The sequence below is a fragment of the Pogoniulus pusillus genome, chromosome 1 (assembly GCF_015220805.1).
Source record: "Pogoniulus pusillus isolate bPogPus1 chromosome 1, bPogPus1.pri, whole genome shotgun sequence".
NCBI classification, from domain to species: domain Eukaryota; kingdom Metazoa; phylum Chordata; class Aves; order Piciformes; family Lybiidae; genus Pogoniulus; species Pogoniulus pusillus.
Window position 1 is genome coordinate 21,010,419 of NC_087264.1, and position 19,281 is coordinate 21,029,699.

At 40.2% G+C, this 19,281-nt stretch overlaps 1 protein-coding gene across 8 annotated transcripts in view; it reads right to left on the reverse strand.

The window, feature by feature from the left end:
- Positions 1-19,281, reverse strand: part of PCNX1 (pecanex 1) — a 95,639-nt gene that overhangs the window by 15,826 nt on the left and 60,532 nt on the right. For all 8 annotated transcript variants that reach the window (XM_064143370.1, XM_064143362.1, XM_064143326.1 and 5 more), the window contains 12 exons: positions 16,630-16,739; positions 14,277-14,382; positions 12,460-12,552; positions 10,345-10,495; positions 8,978-9,119; positions 7,529-7,706; positions 7,051-7,159; positions 5,517-5,646; positions 2,934-2,992; positions 1,899-2,114; positions 1,249-1,502; positions 236-466 (listed from right to left, as the gene is read on the reverse strand). In XM_064143370.1, the coding sequence (XP_063999440.1) occupies positions 236-466; positions 1,249-1,502; positions 1,899-2,114; positions 2,934-2,992; positions 5,517-5,646; positions 7,051-7,159; positions 7,529-7,706; positions 8,978-9,119; positions 10,345-10,495; positions 12,460-12,552; positions 14,277-14,382; positions 16,630-16,739 (1,779 nt within the window). The remainder of the gene's footprint in view (positions 1-235; positions 467-1,248; positions 1,503-1,898; positions 2,115-2,933; positions 2,993-5,516; positions 5,647-7,050; positions 7,160-7,528; positions 7,707-8,977; positions 9,120-10,344; positions 10,496-12,459; positions 12,553-14,276; positions 14,383-16,629; positions 16,740-19,281) is intronic.

A 19,281-nucleotide genomic window follows, 5' to 3' on the forward strand; every position in this document is an offset into this window, starting at 1 on the left:
CCAATGGGAAATCACTCTCTCTGTGAAGAACTTCCCCCTAACATACACTGCTTTAGACAACTCGAATACACATCTCAAGAGTAGAAGGTCAAACCCAGTAAACTACAAATTAACACTCTGATTACAAATCTTTACTATAAAAAACAGTATTAAACCAATCTAACTCAAACTGACAGCGAAAAATAAGTGACCATCCTAAAACAGCGCATAGCTTCCCTCACAGGTTTGGACTCACCTTTTCTCTTCGAGAGCAGCAGTATTCTATCCAGTTCAAATAAATCAAACAGAAACTCTCTCTTGAGATCCCTGCCAGACGGTGATCATAATCCTCATCAATATTGGGGTTAAAGGTTGGGTCTACATCAACATAATTGCGGTCTGTGCATAACCGCAGTCCCTCCTGCATCGTCTCATTAGCTAACCATTCTTCCAGCTTGGGAGATGTTGTGACATAATAGATGATTCCCTGAAACAGCAGCAGTTAAAACCATGAGCCAGTGGTGCAATAAAAAGTCAGCAATCATTATGGTTTCAGCTATTTTGCATGATTTTCCAGGTAATGAATTGAACTGATACAGAGCAGCAGTTATTTTGCTCACGGATGCAACACATTTGCACAGAAACCACAGCACATGTTTGGGTACAGGCAGGTTTTTCTCAAAGACTGTCAAGAATTCTGAAGCACGTTGAAGGAATAAGGAAAGGTAAAAAGGATAGGAAAGGAATCTAATTTTGCAGAAAAACAAATACTTTGGAATTTTTAATCTATTTAACATGGAAGCTAAGCTATTTCATAGCTAAAGAATTTAAATGATAAATACAATACAACGCAGTCTAACACCCTTGTGTTTGGGGGTGGGAGGAAACACAACTTGTAACTGTCTTGGAAATATTTTAACCTGTACATTTTCAGCTTTTGTGTGAGATGCCAATTAGTACACTAGTTATCTGTAAGGATCTGAGGTCTTGGGTGCTCTGACAACTGCAGGGCAAGGATTGTTTTCAAGAAAGCAGAAGTGTCTTTCTGTTCTAGACCACAGGCTCATTGTCATGTTCACACACTGGAGTATCGTGCAATCATCAGGTACAGCAAGCTCTGCCCTCTTTTTGATGAAGGTGTTCATATATATCTAATTTGTATTACCCTCTGTGACCCTGATATGAAAGACATTAGAAGTTCAAGCCAAACATTTCCCAGATGTAATCCAGCCTCCCTCCTCACAAGGGTTGTATGAATTTGAATCACACCTTCACATAGTAAGTTGTGAGAATTTTCCGGAGATCGAAGACCTGAAGCATGGAAGCTGCACTGTTGTCAGTGATGCTGTAACCCTCCAGAACATACTTGGTCACAAGTACTTCCCAAGCCAGCCAACGTTGCCCAAAGGCAGCATTAAAGGAAAGCATGTGAGGAAGATGGCCTGGTTCACAGCAACAAAAACCTTCATCTTCCTCGACACCTTCAGTGATGGCCTCTACTTCTCGTTGCTGGCAGTAAGTTCCTTAGGAGAAAATAGAGAAAAGAAGAAATCAAACACTTGATACAATTCCTTGACTGCTGACTCGTGTTTTAAAGTACTTACAACTCACATTCAATTACACTTCTGTAATAACAATTCAACTATCTGCCAACGGAAAAAAGATTTGGACAGCCTAACTTATGATATTTTAGTTAGTTGTTTCTAAAAATTGAGTTATGGTAGCCAAGTTGCACTAAAATGGAAAGAGAAACTTGGCATCAGCTGTGCTAGAGCAAGCTAGTTTTCCTCACTTCTGACCGGGGAACAAAAAGGCCCTGTGGCCCACTTTCAAAGCAATTACTTTGGCAAGATGGAATTGTTCCTAAAGCAAAATTCCACTGCTTAGTACAGACATTAAAAGAAGTGTAACACACTCACCTCTAAATTCAAGCCCCCTCAGCTGGAAAGTGACCAAGCCATTTCCTATCTCTATAAGGTGTACGAGTGCATTGAGGTAGTCAGAGGCTAGGATGAAGCAGTCCCCAGTACTATAGTTTCCCCACCGACCCAACAACAAATCTCCACACAAGCTGTGCTGAAGGGAACGGGTTAAATGTTCATAGAAGATTGAATTCAGGTTGTTATCATCTGAACCTGCAACAAGATTGGATTTGTGTCATCATCTGAATCTGCACAAAAATATGAAGCTTGAATGTCAATTATCACTTCACATTGAATCCTCTACTTCTCCAACAGTGGCAATGTTTGAAGATCATTCTCCACACTCTAGCCTCCCTTTTAAGGAAGAGCTGCTCTAAAGGAATGCAAAGTAGCATTTAGTATGTCTGAAAATTGCTTTCTTTTTTAGTAACTTCACCATTTTTCAAATTGTTCCTTCGGTTCCACTGTTCATGCATCTCCCTTCCTCCTACTCCACATAATGAAGTGCAACAGCAAATGAACACAGAGGTATCTCCAAAATGACTGCTATATTCATCTCATCACCATGGCACTGAGCCATCTTCAAGTAATGAAAAAAAAGCCAGACATTATTTAACAACAAAAAGCAGAACAGATTAATGCATATTACAATTATAAATGAGTAAACCAGATAAGCACAGAAGTAAAGAGAGCCTATGGAAGAGTCTAAAGAAGCAGGAGTGAGAGGATGGAGGAGAAAGTAACAGACAGAACAACAGAAAGATTTGGCACAGCTGAAGATGAAAGAGGAAATTGATCATGGATACTACAGAGATCCAGTAAAAGCCATTTACATTTGAAAAAAAAACCATGACTGTAAAAACAAACAACAAAAAAGTCAAATAAACCCCAACCAACAACAAAAACTCACTGCAGACAACCTGAAACCATGCACCAATAAAAGCCATAGCCAAACACCAAAATCAACCTCACCAGAAAACCCAAAACAAACAAAGAATCCACAAACCAAACAGATCAAACCAGAAAAGCTACCTGGATTTCGATCAAGCTGTGAAGCCAGTCTTGTATTTGAATGATCCACACGCTTTGTGCTGAAGAGAAAATAAAGAATACTTAACACAAAATTTATTACTGTAAGGAAATTCCAAGGAAAAAAATATTGAGAGTGAAAATGGTTTAAAAATATTCCATTGAAACAGCTTCAAAGAGTTAACAATATTCTCTATGCAAATTTGCTGCACTTAAAAATCACAGAATCAGTCAGGGCTGGAGGTGACCACAAGGAACAGCCAGTTCCAACTCCCCTGCCACAGGCAGGGACACCCTACCCTAGAGCAGGCTGCCCACAGCCTCAGCCAGCCTGGCCTTAAACATCTTCAGGGATGGGGCCTCAACTGCCTCCCTGGGCAACCCATTCCAGGCTCTCACTGCTCTCATGCTCAACAACTTCCTCCTCACAGCAAGGCTGAATCTACCCATCTCCAGCTTTGCTCCATTCCCCCTAGCCCTGTCACTCCCTGACAGCCTCAAAAGTCCCTCCTCAGCTTTCTTCTAGGCCCCCTTCAGACACTGGAAAGCCACAAGGAGGTCATCCTGGGAGCCTCCTCTTCTCCAGACTGCACAGCCCCAACTCTTTCAGTCTGTCCTCACAGCAGAGCTGCTGCAGCCCTCTGAGCATCTTCGTGGCCCTTCTCTGGACACTCTCCAGCACATCCACATCTTCCTTGTAATGGGGGCTCCAGAATTGGATGCATACAAAAAAAGAATTTTCTGCCTATAATACGATTGCGATCCAATAACTAATAGTTGCTCCACAGTAAGTATTCATATATCTAAACATGATTCTAAAGATATAAATTCTCTCAGACAATCACAGAATCGACAGGGTTGGAAGGGACTTCAACGACTACCCAGTTCCAACCTCCCTGCCATGGGCAGGGTAAACTCACATTAGACCAAGTTGCTTTGAACCCCATCCAGCCTGGCCTTGAAAACCCCCTGAAAGTAAATCACAAAGCCTTAGATAGATTTAAAAACAATTAAATCAGTACAGCTAATGTTCTAGTAGAGTTAACTGAAAGGGTAAATATCAGAAAGTTATTTCGTAGGTTCAAGTTATAACTTTCAGACATAAGATTTGGAGTACTGTATTTCAGCTACTCTTATTCCAACAGGGAAAAAAGGGCAATACAACAATGAAATAGAAAATTTATTTTCCATGAATATGAGAAATAACCTCTCACCTCTTGACCTGTGCTGCCTACATAACATTTCACTAGCCTGCTACTCCATCAGCAATAGTGGACTTCACAGAAATAAAAAGATAAGGATGGACATGAGGACTCTTACTACTGATCTCACCTTGATCAAAAGAAATTTATTTTAAGCACTTTTTATATTGAGGTTAGCCAGTTTTAGCTGTGAAATCAGCAATAATGAACATGTGTCAAATACCATTATGATTTATCCTCCAAAACCTTTTTGTACATAAACTCACTGTGATTAAAGCTACACTTTACAATTCAATAAAAATAATAATCATAGAATCAACCAGGTTGGAACAGACCTCCAAGATCATCCAGTCCAACCTATCCAGAAAAGACTGGATGAGGCACTTAGTGCCATGGTCTAGTTGATTGGATAGGGCTGGGTGATAGGTTGGACTGGATGATCTTGGAGGTCTCTTCCAACCTGGTTGATTCTATGATTCTATGATCACTCAGCCCTATCCAATCAACAGAAGATTCCAATATAATTGGGCTGCAACAATGAATAAATATCATGCAGTGAACAACATGACAGTTTGGGATAAAAGCCTGTCATACTGGAAAATCTTTACAAGTCTGTTTATAAATTAAAAACAACATACAGCAAATCACATGTGAAATTATGCCATAATGACTTAATGCTTTGGATACCTATTTCAAACTAATCCAAAAGTTATGCTTTTCTCATTTTTAACACTTGCCAGTGAGCAGTCTCATACATTTATGAAGCAACAGGCTGTTTCTGCTTCTTAACTGAGTAATTGTTAGGGAATGAGACAAAACAAGTCAATCACCAAAGGTGATTATTTACAACAAAAATCTTCCAAAATCTAGGAATTCATAAAGCATTTAAAGTAAACAGCTTTGTCACCAGGATATTCATGGATGAGTATTTCCTTACCAAGTGTAACTAGTTGGCAGACTTGAATTATTAGCTGCTGGTAAATCATTACTTTATTGATCTAGATTTTAAGGTTCATTCATTGACCAGTTGAGAAGCATCACATCCAGGATACCAATAGGTACCATGCAATAACAGGAAGCTCCAGAGCATAAGTCTAATATACAATTAGGAGAGCAATATCAACTCAATTTTTTTCCCAGTAGAGACAATATATAATAATACAGAATTATGCAACTCATATCTTAAAAAAAACCAACCCCAACACTAGCAGGATGGCATATCACATCAGAATAATATAAAGTGGTCCTCTGGGGGAAAAAACCCAAAACAAAACTGGCAGCACTTTGAGAAAATAACAAAACAAAACACCAGACCAGCACGTTTGGCTTCAGTTACATTTTCCAGAACAAAGGACACAAACTTCACAGGACTTATTTCACCTACTTGTAGTCTCTTTCCCAGAACTTGACAGGCCTGGCATATGAAGTGATAAATATTGCACTTCCCAGAAAAGGATTCAGTGGAGTAGAGAAGAAAGCTGACACAGCTGCTTGGACAAACAACATTGCAGAATCTGTACAACAGAATTAAGGAAAGTGAAGCAACAAGTGCCTTCCCTCCCACCCCAAGCTTCTATGATAGTACCTGAAACAGCAACACCACTTAACTGCAAAATGAGATCTCTGACAACTTGTACGCAGCACAGTATTTCCAGCAGTAAGGGGATGAGTTTTGCTTTCAAAAACAGAAACAGATGAAAATTTGACACTAGACATAGTAGTCATTCCCAAATTCTGCAGAAAATACTAACACAACACTCACAGAATCACAGAAAACAGATGGCTGGAAAAGACCTCAAATATCATCCAGTCTGATCCAGCACTGAAAGGTCAATACTAAAACATGTCCCTAAGCACCAGGTCCACATGTTGCTTAAACACCTCCAGGTCTGTCCACTGCCCTGGACAGACCATTCCAATATAGAATCATAGGATCAACCAGGTTGGAAGAGGCCTCCAAGATCATCCAGTCCAACCTATCACTCAGCCCTGTTCAATCAACTAGACTATGGCACTAAGTGCCTCGTCCAATCTTTCTTCTCTAATGCAATTCAAATCAGCCTACAGAAGCTAAAATATACTCAAGAACTGAAGCTACAGTTAATGATTCTTGGTAAAGGAAATGACTCAAAAAAGAAAAGCAAGAAAAGCAAGCTGGGTCATTCTCAGAATGAAATACTTACAGCTGTTACTTCCAAAGCAGAATTCTACCCCTACTCTACCTGCTACTGTATTACAAAGGCTCGCAGGATGTTAGGGGTTGGGACCCAAGGAGATCATTGAGTCCAATTCTCCTGCCAGAGCAGGACAATATCATCTAACACAGATCAGAGAGGAACACATCCAGACAGGCCTTGAAAGGCTCCAGGGAAGGAGACTCCACAACCTCTCTGGGCAGCCTGTGCCAGTGCTCTGTGATCCTTACCATAAAGAAGTTTCCCCTTGTGCTGAGGCAGAACCTCTTTTGCTGCAACTTACACCCATTGCTGCTTGTCCTATCCCAGGGAGCAGTGAGCAGAGCCTACCCGCCCCATTCCTGGCCAGCCCTCAGATATTTATAAACATTTATCAAATCCCCTCTAACTCTTCTTTTTTCCAGACTAAAAATTCCCAGCTGCCTCAGCCTCTCCTCATCAGGCATGCCCTCCTGTCCCCTAATCATCCTAATAGCTCTCTGCTGGACTTCCTCCAGCAGATCTCTGTCCCTCTTAAACTGTGGAGCCCAAAACTGAACACAGTATTCAAGATGGGGTCTCACCCCACAGCACTGTAGCAAGACAGGGAGAGTGTACATTTTTTCATACTCAGGAGACAAAACACATTCACTAAGAACTTGTAACTACTAATCCATTATAAAGCAGCATTCACAACTTATATGAGAACATGACCTCAGGATCATCTGTGTTTTCAAAGGATACGTGGCACAGCAAACGGCTGGGCAAAAGCATGGAAGGCAGATCCCCATGTGATCTGCCAGGGAGCAATGTAGGTATAAACAAATCTCAATTTATAAAAGAGTTCCCAAAGCTACAATGACAAACAAAGAAAACAATTCAGTGATTTGGCTGAGAATCAACATACTTTGTAGTACACAAATATCCTTAGAAATCCACGGCCCACCTTAGAGTTCTTCTCTAGCAGAATCCTTAGAGTTACAAAAAGACTTTAGCACTAAAGTTGCATAATATACACTTTCACTGTTGTACTACCACAAGCTCATGAGATGCTTAGAAAACTAGACATGCTTTCTCAAGCTAACATAAATGCTCTGAGAAGGCCACATCTTACAGCACACTAATGACAGCACCAACAGGATTGATCTGGAAGAACAGCTGTCCATTAGGACAAACTATTTTCCCTTTTGGATGATCTTAAAACACCTAGAAATGATGTTACCTTGCTGAAGAGAATGGACATGAAGAAGAGATCTAGCAGCATGGTCTCAGTAAAACTTTTGTAATCAAAAGTGAAGAAGAGCACTGTGAAAATAACAGTGACATACTGGCACGTTGGGCTACTGAATGATGAACGCAGTAACTTCAAGCCAGCTATTGTGATCATTAAAGCACCCAACCTGCACGAGAAATTCACACAACAAAGTTACTTGTGAGTTCAAACACCTGTATTGAAGAAACTGTCATTGCATGACAAACTCAAACAGATTTAGAGTAGGGGTATGTGTTTAGGTATTGAGTCAACTTTGGTTTAAAAAGATTTCTTTTAGAAGTTATTAACCAAGTCTTTCTATCACTATTTTCAAGCCTATCAAAGTTCAAGCATTAGTATAACTTTTGCTCTGAACAGAAACATGGACTAAAAGGTTACGAAGGGCGAGATGCAAAAAGGGTAGAAGTGCTCTAGATTAATCACTTAAAGGATGTTAATGAACTCTGGATTATCATCATTTCATGCATGACTACACTGCTCCAGTTTATATCAGGGGAACTGCAGCTTAATGTTAAACTTACAATGATACTCCTCCTCAGAGATAGCAACTGACAGATCAAAAGAACTTTAAAGGTAATGTAATGTCAATATTCCTCCCAAAGGTCTTGAAGTAACAAGAGTAATGAACCCAAAGTGAGATCCAGAGATCAAATTTTTTTAAAACCCACATCCAAAACAACCCAAACGTCCAACACACATCTCTAAATACATATTACAGTGTTTGAAGATTGCTCTACAACAGTTCTGTTCTAAACTAATAGAACTTCAAGTCCAGAAAGCTACTTGATCACTGGTCTTAAAGGTAAAAAAAAATGCAGAGTATGTTATTGAACTCTGATTTGCTGAGAGATGCAGTGCTCAAATAATTATAACTAAAGCTCAACTTAGGAGAAAATGTGGAATTCCATCTGAATACAGATTATACTTAGGGGCTAGAAGGTCTGAGGAATTCCTTGAGAGCAGAAAGGTGTAGATGGGCTGCAAGCTGGCACACCAACTAAGGGTACACTACAGGAGTCTTATATTTTACAGCTGACAAAATACCAGAAGGTACTGTCACTGTCTTGAAGTCTGGATAATTACATTATAGACTGAAGATCAACAAGGCAATTGTGTTATCATGCTACCAGATAGTCCTGCAACCTGCACTTGCTACAGCATACACTGAATTTAATAGTTAATCTTCTTGTGGGTTCATTTTTTCATCGTGTAATACTCCACTCAGTTTAAGTTGGTAAGATAAGGTGGTTCTGTAAGAGCTTTCAAAAAAATCAATAAAACTATTTATTCATTTCCTTTGTTTTAAGTCAATAGCATTATTTATCTTCCCACCGAGGTCAGAACTATTTTCCCACCACAGCAGAGATACTTAGATTACTTGGTAGCCTTTTTACTTACTCAGTATCCAGTTTCTTTGGACTAGCAATATTCTTCGCACTGCTACTAAGCTCATTGAGGACTATCAGTGGATAGATAACATTCTTCTCCACAAAAAGGAGCCAGATGTGAAGTTTCTCAAACCACATAACATGTGCAGCATCTATCAAGACACATCAAAACCAATAAATCAGTTTGTATTACCAAATCAGAGTCAGCTAACAGAATAAAGATTCTTGATCTAAGTAATTTGTGGAGCCAAACACTAACGGTATTTCCATACCAGAATTCCATATTTTTGTCTAACCAAAATAAAGAGAAACTCCATCAAAGCCATTGTTGGTAGCCTCAGTAGAGACATAGAATCATAATCAGGTTGGAAGGGACCTCAAAGATCATCCAGTCCAACCTATCCCCCAGCCCTGTCCAGTCAACTAGACCATGGCACAAAGTGCCTCATCGAGTCTTTTCTTGAAGTCCAAGTCTTTGCACTGCTAAGCATCTATACAAGATGTAGACAATACAGCAATTTGAAAGCTACTTGCTTACTACACATGAAACAGCATTACTACCTTCTCAACAATTCCAGCATCAATACTGATTAAGTTGACTGACACCACACATTCCATCTCGTGCAAAAGGACACTTCCCAACCATGCCTGAACCAAAGATTTCTGACTTATGACTACACATGGAAGAGCATATGTAACCTGCCAACACAAATGTCTGATACATAAGACTTCTTTTACACATCAGCATTAACTGCAAAACATGTACCAAGATGGCTGTGTTCCAAATTAATGCAAATGGATAAAATGAAAAAAAAAAAAACAAAACCACCCCAACAACCCAACCTTATCTTACAAGACAGTATGAATCTATACAAAGTGTGATGGAATCGAAGAATAAGAAACTGAGAATCATAAAATCAGTTAGGGTTAGAAAGGACCACAAAGAGCATCTAGTTCCAACTCCCCTGCCATGCCCAGGGACACCCTAGCCTAGATCAGGCTGGCCACAGCCACAGCCTCAGCCAGCTTGGCCTTAAACACTTCCAGGGATGGGGCCTCAACCACCTCCCTGGACAACCCTTTGCAGGCTCTCACCACTCTCATGCTCAACAGCTTTCTCCTCACAGCCAGGCTGAACCTACCCACCTCCAGCTTTGCTCCATTCCCCCTAGTCCTATCACTACCTGATATCCCAAAAAGTCCCTCCCGAGCTTTTTTGTAGGTCCCCTTCAGATACTGAAGCTAAGATATTTCTAAACTACATGTCACTACATAGTGAGAACAACAAGGAAAAAAGGATTAAGTGTGCCAATCTGGGAACACACATAGGCCAGCAACTACAGCAAGTTCAAAGAGAGCATTGTGAATGATACTTACTTCGGACCTCAAACTGATAGTATTCCTTGGTTTTCAGCAGCGGGTGAGAAAAGCAATGCCAAGGAAGTTGCTTTCGGAGTTGAGGCAGAACATAATGGGTCACAAAGCCTACCGTACCCACCAATGCATAGAGAACATAACTTAAAATAGGCTAAAAAGAAGAATTGAATAAATTAAGGTTTGCATTTTACAAATAAAATATCACACACTAGGAATGTAATACCTTTTGGAGCATCTAGGCAAGTGCTCCTGTAATAGTAAGTTTGGAATATCTTTTTGCACAAGGAGCTGTATTACCAAGTTTTAGACAAAACAAGACAGGCTTGTGAGAGAACAAAACACTTGATAGCTATTGAGTTCTCAAGTATTTTAAAGTAAAGGTAGTCCACCAATTTCCCTACATAGTCCATTGCTTCTGGCTCACCTGCCTTTTATATTTACAAATAAACAAAGCTATTATCCTCTAAAGCCTGAACTCTATTTACACATTCATCTCCTGGATAAAATGAGGTATATAAGCACAAGGAAAACCAAATTATTAATCTTAGTTTTGCTAGAAGGCAAGTAAGAAGTCTCCCATTGAGATGAAACTCTTTCAAAGAAGTCTCAAAATGCTGCTGTATTAACATGGTATAAGGACTGGATACCAAAGTAAACACTTTCTATAGGTTAAAATTTTCTGTAAATGTCTAGACATGTCATAGCAAAATTAGCATTCCATTACCTTTGTCATAAACTCGATTAAATTATGTGAAGCTGAAGCCTACTGAACAATACAACCAGTAAAAAGCCTATAACCATGTTTCTCAAGCATGTGAGAAAGCAAGACTGGGAAGGAGTGCTGAAGTCCAGCCATACAACAGAACAGATGTTTTCTTTAGGGAAAAACTTCACTTGCAAAGCCAAAGCTACTTAAATGCACATGCTTTTTAAAATTAGCTTCTTGCTTTCAGTGTAGTGGAAGGGTAAAAATACGGAAGAAACTCTCATTTGCTTCCCATGAGGCTGTTCATAACCAAACAACGGTTCCATTACAGGAACAACAAAGCAAGAAATTCAACAGTTGTAACTCAGTAAATGCCTTTACTCAAAAGTCAAGCACAGGATATGGTCCCATATTATCATCATCAATTGACACCATACACACATATTAAATGCATCTGAAACCAGTATTACCTGGACTGACAAAAGTTTCATTACAAGTTGATTATGAGACAAAAAAATCATCCTGACATTAGAGCTTCTGCATGGCTGAGCAGATTTACAAAGGTGCTATGTGCACTTTATATAAGGATGAACACTCTGGTTGCACATAATGACCATCATTAAAGATGAGCAGACAAATGGTGTTCAAACAACAGTTTCTCCAATACCAACAGTACCAGAACATATACTGGATTTCAAATGTGAATTACTCATGAAACAAAACCTTAGTTCACAAATAACCAAACAGAAATGTGTCTCAGTGCAAAGTTTAGAAGGGGTCAGTTTGTCAATATAAATTAGAAAACCAAGAATTCCTTGGTTTTATTCAAACTTCAAAAGCAACAACAAAAAATTCACTGTAAAATATATCTATGCTATGTTTGGACTGACAATTAAAAAACCTGAAACTCAAAGGCTCTTTGAATCATAGAATCAGTAAGGGTTGGAAGGGACAACAAGGATCATCTAGTTGCAACCCCTCTGTCATGGACAGGGACACTCTACCCTAGATCAGGAAGCCCTGCAGAGATGCACCTACACTACAAAGAGCTACACTAGCATGCCATTGCCGAGTCAGCTTCTGCATCTAAATCTTCAAGAATCAATCTCTTTTCTCAAAATTTTATTTTTCTTTACTCCAAAATGATCCTGGCACTACTTGAGAAAGATGAAACAGAAAAGGACATTTTGTATCAGAGACTAAAAGAAAAATCCACACTGTAAGAAGAAACCAAAAGATTTTTTGAGAACAAACTGGAACGTGAAGATCTTCAATCACAGTTACACTATACATTTAAAGACCACCTAAAACTAGTCAAATCATCTGATGCACTACCAGAATAAGTGTTCTATCTCATCAGGAGTGTTTGTATACAGAAGACACAGGGCAGAAAAGATGGAAGAGCTTACCTGTAAAACTGTAAATACGGTACTGACGTGAATTGCAAAATAGAGGACACCAATAACTATGCACACAATCAGGTCAGACTGCAATCGCTCACTCTGGGGAGTCAAAACAAAAATTATTTTACCATGTAACAGCTTTAGTTATTCTCTTTGTATTTTTCATGTCCATCAGCAGTAGCAGTTAAAAATCCGTAAAGATTTTTCCAGTTTTAATTATGTCAGTTGAAGTTATCAGAAATTTCACAAGACAAATCTTATGGCTAAGAGCACTTGTTCAATGAGTTAAGTGGAAAGATGTATACTAAGGTGGGGGAAGAGAAATTAACATACTCAACATATCCTCACTTTAATTCTAGACTGTGAGGGAGTCTAACGATCCCCCCCCGATAGCACTGGTGAAAGACTTAGAAAGGCTAACCCAAATTTCCAATTTATAGTGCAAGAATTTAAGAGTAATTAGGAGTTCTGGAGGAGAGCTGCCTAGACAGAACTAATGATCAAAACAACTAGGCTCTTCAACCTTTTCTCTCTTGCCTCTTCAGAAGGGTTTGAATCTTATTTTACCCTTTAAAAATTAAGAGAAGCTGTTGTCAATGAGTAAAAAAAATCCCAAATCATGCTAGACAGTCACAAGGGGGCAATATATATTTAAGGTGATTACAACTCTTGAGTCTCCAAGTTCAAACCTTTTCCCACTCTGTAAATACACATGCCAGAAAATCATTAAAGGATTAGCTGTTGTGCTAGTTTGAAGCTAGATGGAATATTTTGGTGAGAAGAATTAGATGCTAGGCTGTGAAAAGGAAACAATGGTGATGTCTGCTGCACTCAGAGGCTTGCTGAGATGTGTAAGAACAAGAATATAAACATAGATAACAGAGTCTCTCTCTGGGCTTTATGAGCTGCACTTCTCTAACATGACTGACTAATCTGTCTGCCTCCCTACCACCAAGGCCAACCCTCCAATTTACCTTGAACATAAGGCAAAGTCTGGGGTAGAGGGGTGGGGACAATGTGGAAGGGTGGTTGGGAGCACCTCCAGGGGACTCTGGTTTCTGGGAGGGCTGCTGTGTTTCTGCATTACCTTTTTAACTTGTATATTTCTGTACATATTGTAAATACCTGCTTGTATCTTGTGCTACGCTGTAAATATAAAGCTTCATTCAATTTCCAGATCGACTGAGTCTAGTCTGGGTGATTCTCCTAAGTGTGTGTGGGGTTAACACCCAAACCATCAAAGCTGTTATGAAATAAGCCAAACAATGCACACAGCAATTACTGCCACAAGGCCTTAACTTATTGAGCTACAGCCTCAAGATCAGTAAATCTTGAGTTTAAAAGCACTGAAAGAAAAAAAAGTGCATCATAATCTTCAACTCCCACACTCCATTGGTGACTAACACCACAGTTTCAGAGCTAAAGAAAAGCTTGCAGCTCCTCTGGTCACTCTCCTGTCAACTGCTAAAAGAATTGCACTTCCTCTGCTCTAAATGCATTTGCAATCATTAAGATTTCCCCACTGTTTCTGCACAAAAGCAAGCATCATTTATTAGCAATAGGAGCCAGTAGGAAAACTGGAATTCACACTCAGGAATTCCAATTCTCTCATACATCTCCCTTAAAATAAATTACATATAAACATTACACTCCTGAAGTACACTGCAGATATAAAGGATTCTGATATCCACTTTAATCATCACCATAGTAATTAACGAGTATTGTTAGCTAAGTAAGATTCAGATTGATTCTATACAAATTCACATAAAGTAAATGCTTAGATTGAATAAAAAGGCCCTTTTAATTAAAAATAGGATACTTACAACAGAATTTCTAAGCTTTTCAGGTAAAGGATCTTTCACTTCAGACAGAGGATCCTCAGGGTTTTTGTCTTCAGAATTAGGAAAAAATTTTGATTGCACTAAAGAGCTTAAAGACAGACAAAAAAGAACCCACTGAAAAGCCTGCATTGTTCTATGTGGTTTTAGAAGAACAAAGTCAAAGTTCTATTACAAGTTGATAATGACACAAAAAAATTATCCTGACATTTGTGTTTCTGCACAGCTGGGCAAGTTTACAAAGATGCTACCTCCACTTCATACAAGGATGAATACTCTGATTGCACACAATGACCATCATTGAAGATGAGCAGACAAATGGTGTTCAAACAACAGTTTCTCCAATACCAACAGCAGCAGAACATATACTGGATTTTAAATGGAGTTCTTAGTACTCAAGAAACAAAACCTTAGTTCATAAATAACCACAGAATCATGGAATCAACCAGGTTGGAAGAGACCTCCAAGATTATCCAGTCCAACCTATCACCCAGCCCTGTCCAATCAACTAGATCATGGCACTAGGTGCCTCATGCAGACTTTTCTTGAACACCTCCAGGCGTGGCAACTCCACCACCTCCCTGAGCAGCCCATTCCAATGCAAATCACTCTCTCTGCCAACAACTTCCTCCTAACATCCAGCCTAGACCTCCTCCCTTGGCACAACATGAGACTGTGTCCTCTTCTTCTATTACTGCTTGCCCAGGAGAAGAGACCAACCCCATCTGGCTACAGCCTCCCTTCAGGGAGCTGGAGGCAGCAATGAGGTCTGCCCTGAGCCTCCTCTTCTCCAGGTTGCACACCTCCAGCTCCCTCAGCCTCTCCTCACAGGGTTGTGCTCCAGGCCCTTCACCACCTTCCCCTCTCTTCTCTGGACACGTTCCAGTACCTCAACATCTCTCTTGAATTGAGGAGCCCAGATCTGGTCACAGTACTCAAGGTGTGGCCTGACCAGTGCTGAGTACAAGGGCAGAATAACCTCCCTTGTCCTACTGGCCACACTGCTCCTGATCCAGGCCAGGATGCCATTGGCTCTTGACTCGGTACAAAGTTTAGAAGTGTTCTCTTTGTCAATACAAATTAGAAAGCCAAGAATGCCTTGGTTCTATTCAAACTTCAAAGACAACAACAACAAAAATCATCTTAAAAAAGTGTATCTATGCTACCGAACTGATTTCTTAGCAGACCTCACTGGTACTAAAACCCAAAATACTTACACCTAAACTTTCAGGAAGCCGTACGCAGCACAGCCTAACTCAGATGTCTTACAGCCCCTCAATTTGGTGACTATGTGTTACAACACACATTGTGTAATACAGAAACGCATATTATTTCCTTTTGTAGACAGAAGCTCACTATAGAATGAGTCCTATGTAATCAAAGGCAATTACAAGATAATCTGGCTAAACAGGTGAGCCTGAATGTCGAGCATAAGCATTCAGGCTACAGTGCTTGGAAAGAACTATCTATCTAGGGACATGGACTTTATACAAACTGAGTAAAGTCATCTGAATTCTGAGTACAGGACAAGGTTAACTTATCAACCCAAAGATAAGTGTTTTCCTTCTGTGTGAACAGTCAGAAATCATTTGTCTCCCTGTTCACTGAAGAAGTCTCTCACTATCTACCCCAGACTACTGCTTATCAAACTCACCCAACATTACAGCTATATATAAATCCAAGTTCGTACTCTGACTAACCCAGGTATGTGACTAAGCCTCTATCGGCTAGGCTGTGGGAGGTGTTTCTCTTACTGGAACTGTTTTGCTTTACACACACAATTATTAACTGAATCAGGAACTGTCATCATCAGATTAATACTCCAACCTGGAATAGCAACGTGAGTGTGTTCCCCCATGCTAGTTGGGAAAAATGGATTGTAACTGTTTTGTGCCCAAGCTGAAATAATTTGAACAAGTGTTCCAAGTGCACATTCAAAAGCAGAACACAGTAATAAGTGAAACAATTCAAGAAACCCACACGTGGACTTCAGCTTAAACTAGATCTTTGAGCACCTCCTTAAATACAGAATGGGTACAGGTTGTTCAGCACAAATGCTCCAGCAGAAGGACAGCACCTGGCTGGCACTATGGAGAACACCAGCAGGCAGTTCGATCAGATTTTGGCACATAAGTTATGTGGCAGAAGTCATAACGAAAGGCTGTTGTTAATGGAAGGTGCAAAACCTGAGAATTTCCAGCTACTGAACCAGTATCATGCTGGTTTTGATCACGTTGACAACCACTAGCACAAACTACTAATTTCTGACACAATTTATAAAATTCTCATGTGACTTCTTTTTTTCCCTTGAGGAAAGGACACAAACTGCATCACTTACAGAAGTACAGAAGGATCACTACTTTGTCTGCTGAGATGATACGATATTGCCACTAACAAACCACAAAATATGGAGAAGAGAACCGGAATATGCTGCCCATCCCAAGAATCCTGGAGACAGAAGCAAAAAGTGAATTGAAATGAGGTAACATAATAGAACACTCAGTGTGCAAGAACCGTATCCATCAACCACAGCAGGAAAACAGACAAACTAACTACAATCTCAGAAAAATTAAACAAGTCTTCTAGTACTAAGTACTGTTTGGTATTTATCCACGTCTAACTACAGAGCAGAAACTCCCACATTAGGTACAGCCTTTAAGCCTACCTCATATTTATCTTTAAACAGCCAGTTTTCACAACTATCCTGAAGCATTCTGCATTCTTCAGACCACAGGTTCTTAGAGCTGAATATAGGCACGTCTTAATTTTGAGAAGGCACGAGTGTTTAATTCAGATTTATTTTTTCCTAATGTGCTGAATTCAACTAAAATCACTGGTTTTGTTTTGTTTTCACTTGTAGAAAGCTTGATAGGCCCAAAAGAGGCTTGTGCCTAGGCATGTTTTCCTGCTCCGCCAGAGAGGCAAGTGCGGGAAGAGGACACAAAAGAACCTGGAGCCACTGAGTCTGGCCTGCCCAGAGTCCTGTGGTAAGGTACACACACTTAGCTTGTACCTGCCTAGTGCAAGGCCTGTGCTTTTCCCAAATTAGGGAAAAGTGAGCCTACGGTTTTGCCTAATATGGTAAGGTTTGCCTAACTGCCATCCTGATTGGCTATTCTTGTGTCCAAAGGGCAATTAATCTCGTCCCACATTGATAAAAGGAGATATGCAGGTAAACAACATGCCTTTGCTTCCCTGCTTTGCTCCCTTGACTTTCTCTTGTGCTCTGCCATTGCCTGCTGCAATTGCCTACTGCTTTATTGTTTGCCTAGTAAACTCCACTGCCATGAGTTCCCAAGAGCAGACCCTGGATGCCTGCACGCCATTGGCCTGTGTGGTCAGCATGACATCGTGCTGAGACTGCATGACAACCTGCCTCTACACCTCAAAGTCCTGCTTAGCAGTGTTGGACGTATATACAGTTTGTCCAGAAGAAGCCAGGAGACAAGGTCAGAGATTGTCTGCCTCTTTCCCCAGAAGCCAGGAAGAATTAAGTCTCAACATCTGACAAGACAGAGTCCCCTGAAAGCGTTTGGGCACTATCTGGACTGTGGCTAAGCCCCATGAATGGGTAATAACAATTTGTGAGTAAATGCTTAAATGCCTCTTTGTGATTCTCCATTGCCTTCTGCCACAAAGCAGAAAGTGCTCCTTGAGCCCAGCTCCTGGGCAGGCAGCATATTGACTGCAAGCAGCCATTTGACCATGGGAATCTCCTCTTCCAGTTCAATTAACGTTCATGTATTTTGCTGGTTATTACTACATGTAGGTATTATCCATAGAATGTTTCCATGACAGTGTAAGAACCCAAATATTATTAAAATTAATGGTCAGGGGTGATGAGAGTTCCAAATATCAAAATAAACAATATTAATTTTGGAAAAAAAAAAATCATCTTGCATCAATTGATTTCCCCTCCTCAACATCACCTACACTGGATCTGCAAAGCTGAGACAGCAGCGCTTTGCTGGAGATGGTTTGTCTTGAATAGATGTTTACAAAAGGCTAATGAGACAAATGCACAAATTCACAGAAAGCTAACGATGATCTGCAGGTGTCAGCCTCAGGGGAGCATTTCATCTAGCAACTTTTTTTTCTCTGTGACAGAACAATAAAAAGCCTGTCAGCTGAGAGCTGGAAGGCACAACATGCTGTGATTGTCAGCTCAGAGCATCTGATTACTGACACAACACTGAAACCAGGATGTTGAACCAGCAGCACATTTTCAAATTGAATGGCATTTAAAGCAACAAAAACCTGTTGTGTTTAGGGCAGGTTTCCCCTATTTGCCAGCTAAGTCTATGTTTTAGATAGGCACACAACTCCACTTTGACATGACAAAATATTTCCTAGCTTCTTTACAAGTGAAAGCTCGTTAGATGAGACTATTTCTTGCTTGGAAAAAAAAAACCCTCATGTGGGCCACTTTGAGAGGGTAAACCTACACTAGGATTGTTCTAGAAACAAGGTGCCTGTGAGTTTTTTTCAAGAGCCAACATAGAAGGCAACTGACGATAAACCTCATTGTGCTAGTTTGAGCCTAGCTGGGATATTTTGGTGAGAAGAGTTAGACTGAAGGCTGTGAAAAGGAAACAATGGTGATGTCTGCAGGACTCATAGGCATGCTGAGGTGTATAAGAACAAGAACATAAACAAGGGAGTTGCTCTTGGACTCTGGAGCTGCATGCACTTCTCTCTCTCTAGCTTGCTGTCTGACTAATCCATCTGCTTCCTAAGCCCCCAGCCGACCCTCCAAACTCACCCTGAATGTAAGGCAAAGTCTGGGGTAGAGAGGTGAAGGTGGAAGGGTGGTTGGGAGTCCCTCTTGAGGACTCTGGTTTCTGGGAGGGCTGTTGCATTTCTGTATTACTTTTTACCTTGACTATTTCTGTCTATAACTGTATATATTATAAATACCTACTTGTATATTGTGCTAAGCTGTAAATATAAAGCTTCATTCAATTTCCAGATGAGCTGAGTCTAGTCTGAG